The sequence below is a fragment of the Octopus sinensis genome, unplaced genomic scaffold, assembly GCF_006345805.1.
Source record: "Octopus sinensis unplaced genomic scaffold, ASM634580v1 Contig00817, whole genome shotgun sequence".
Lineage (NCBI taxonomy): Eukaryota > Metazoa > Mollusca > Cephalopoda > Octopoda > Octopodidae > Octopus > Octopus sinensis.
Window position 1 is genome coordinate 17,501 of NW_021824301.1, and position 1,703 is coordinate 19,203.

Consider the following 1,703-nt stretch of genomic DNA (forward strand, 5'->3'; position numbering starts at 1 on the left):
TTAACGAAAGACCTTCAAAACCCCATGTGATGATTAGCGAGGTCTTTCTTAATGGACCGGCCAAAGAAACTGGACAGATCTACGTCGGTGACTCAATTCTGCGAATCAATGATACTGACGTTAGTGACATGAATTTCGACCAAGTGGCCGACATTCTGAAGAACGTAGTCGTGGACGAAACCGTGACGTTATTTTTGAAAGGTCCTGAAGGCAGCATGACGCATTTAGAGACCATATTTCTGGATAATGGAACCCCTCGTACCATGCGAGTGACAAAACCGATCCCTAATGAATCGTTTGTCAACAGATTAAAGCGGACGTTCGGTCCATCTGTTCCGTCGGCAGTGAACCCTATTCGACGGTTTTATCACATGGACTCTGGAAAGACTAAGAAAAACAATGCGTCCCCTAAAAAGGAACCGTTTTTTCCCAACGATAAAACATCGTCTCTGACGTCGTCGACGTCGTCCTCGTCAACGACCCCGAAAAGAAAGACACAGTCGTTTTCGGACGGCTCAGATATCATTCGAAACGGTTCGCTCCCTGTAGATTGTCCGGATCGTTCGGACGTGAACTGCCAGACGCGCAAGAATATTGTCAACACTGCACCAAACCCCGCTAACGCCGTCAAAGAGACTGTCTTGGAAGATAGTAGAAACGGGTCTCCAAAGATCACTTTGACCGCTGTACAGAGTGTTCCTGGAGATCCGAATTCCACTAACTTACAGAACCAGATATCTGGAGATCGCGGTATCGGAGGCGGTGGTGGCGGTGGCGATGGTGGCGGTGGTGTTAGAGGTGTCCGTAGCGACGGTTATGGGGATTATGATGTGATAGTGATCAAACAGGAACAAAACCAGATCAAAGTGATAATGGCGAACGAAGACGGCGGCAGCGTGTCGGAAACGATAAGGGACGACAAGAGCAACACGAACGCGGTGATTGGGGACGAAAAGAAAACTGCCGCCGTGAACGACGTCGTCAACGGAACGCCAACTAAAAGCAGGTCTCGCAGCGGCAGCAGACACAACCTGTACTGCGAGAACACTGGTCGAGGGTCACCGGAACGCAGAGGGTCGAGCCCCGTGAAATACTGCAAACTGAAGTGTTACCAAACTGAGAAAGTGACCACGGATATGTTGCACTTGAAAAGTGTTGAGGTAAGATTAATTTTTTATAAAAAACATTCTCTCTGTTTTTTTCTTTCTTTTCTATTTCATATATGAGTGTGTGTGAGAGTGCGAAGGTGTGTGGTGTGTGTGTTGTGTGTGTGCATGGGGGGAGGGGGTATGTGTGTGTGGAGGTAGTACACGAGGGTGTGTATATACGTGTGTGTGCATGTTAGCTGGCAGAAACGGTAGCACGCCGGGCGAAATGCTTAGCGGTATTTTGTCTGCCGCTGCGTTCTGAGTTCAAATTCCGCCGAGGTTGACTTTGCCTTTCATCCTTTCGGGGTCGATTTAATAAGTACCATTTATGCACTGGGGTCGATATAATCGACTTAATCCCTTTGTCTGTCCTTGTTTGTCCTCTCTGTGTGTAGCCCCTTGTGGGTAGTAAAGAAATAAAATAGATAGACAGACAAGCAGAAAGACAGACAGATAGAGAGATGGATAGATGGATAGTAGAGACATAGATAGACTATACATATAGTGGCACTCCGTCAGTTACGACGACGATGGTTCCAGTTGATCCGCTCAACG

General features: G+C 47.6%; 1 protein-coding gene across 1 annotated transcript in view; it reads left to right on the plus strand.

Moving 5' to 3' along the window:
• LOC118768671 overlaps nt 1-1,160 on the plus strand; it is a gene marked incomplete at its 3' end in the record, with an annotated part of 3,942 nt that extends 2,782 nt beyond the window's left edge. Inside the window, exon 2 of the mRNA XM_036515523.1 lies at nt 1-1,160. This exon is cut by the window's left edge and continues 471 nt beyond it. Within this exon, the coding sequence (XP_036371416.1) occupies nt 1-1,160 (1,160 nt within the window).
• Nucleotides 1,161-1,703: the final 543 nt, after the last annotated feature.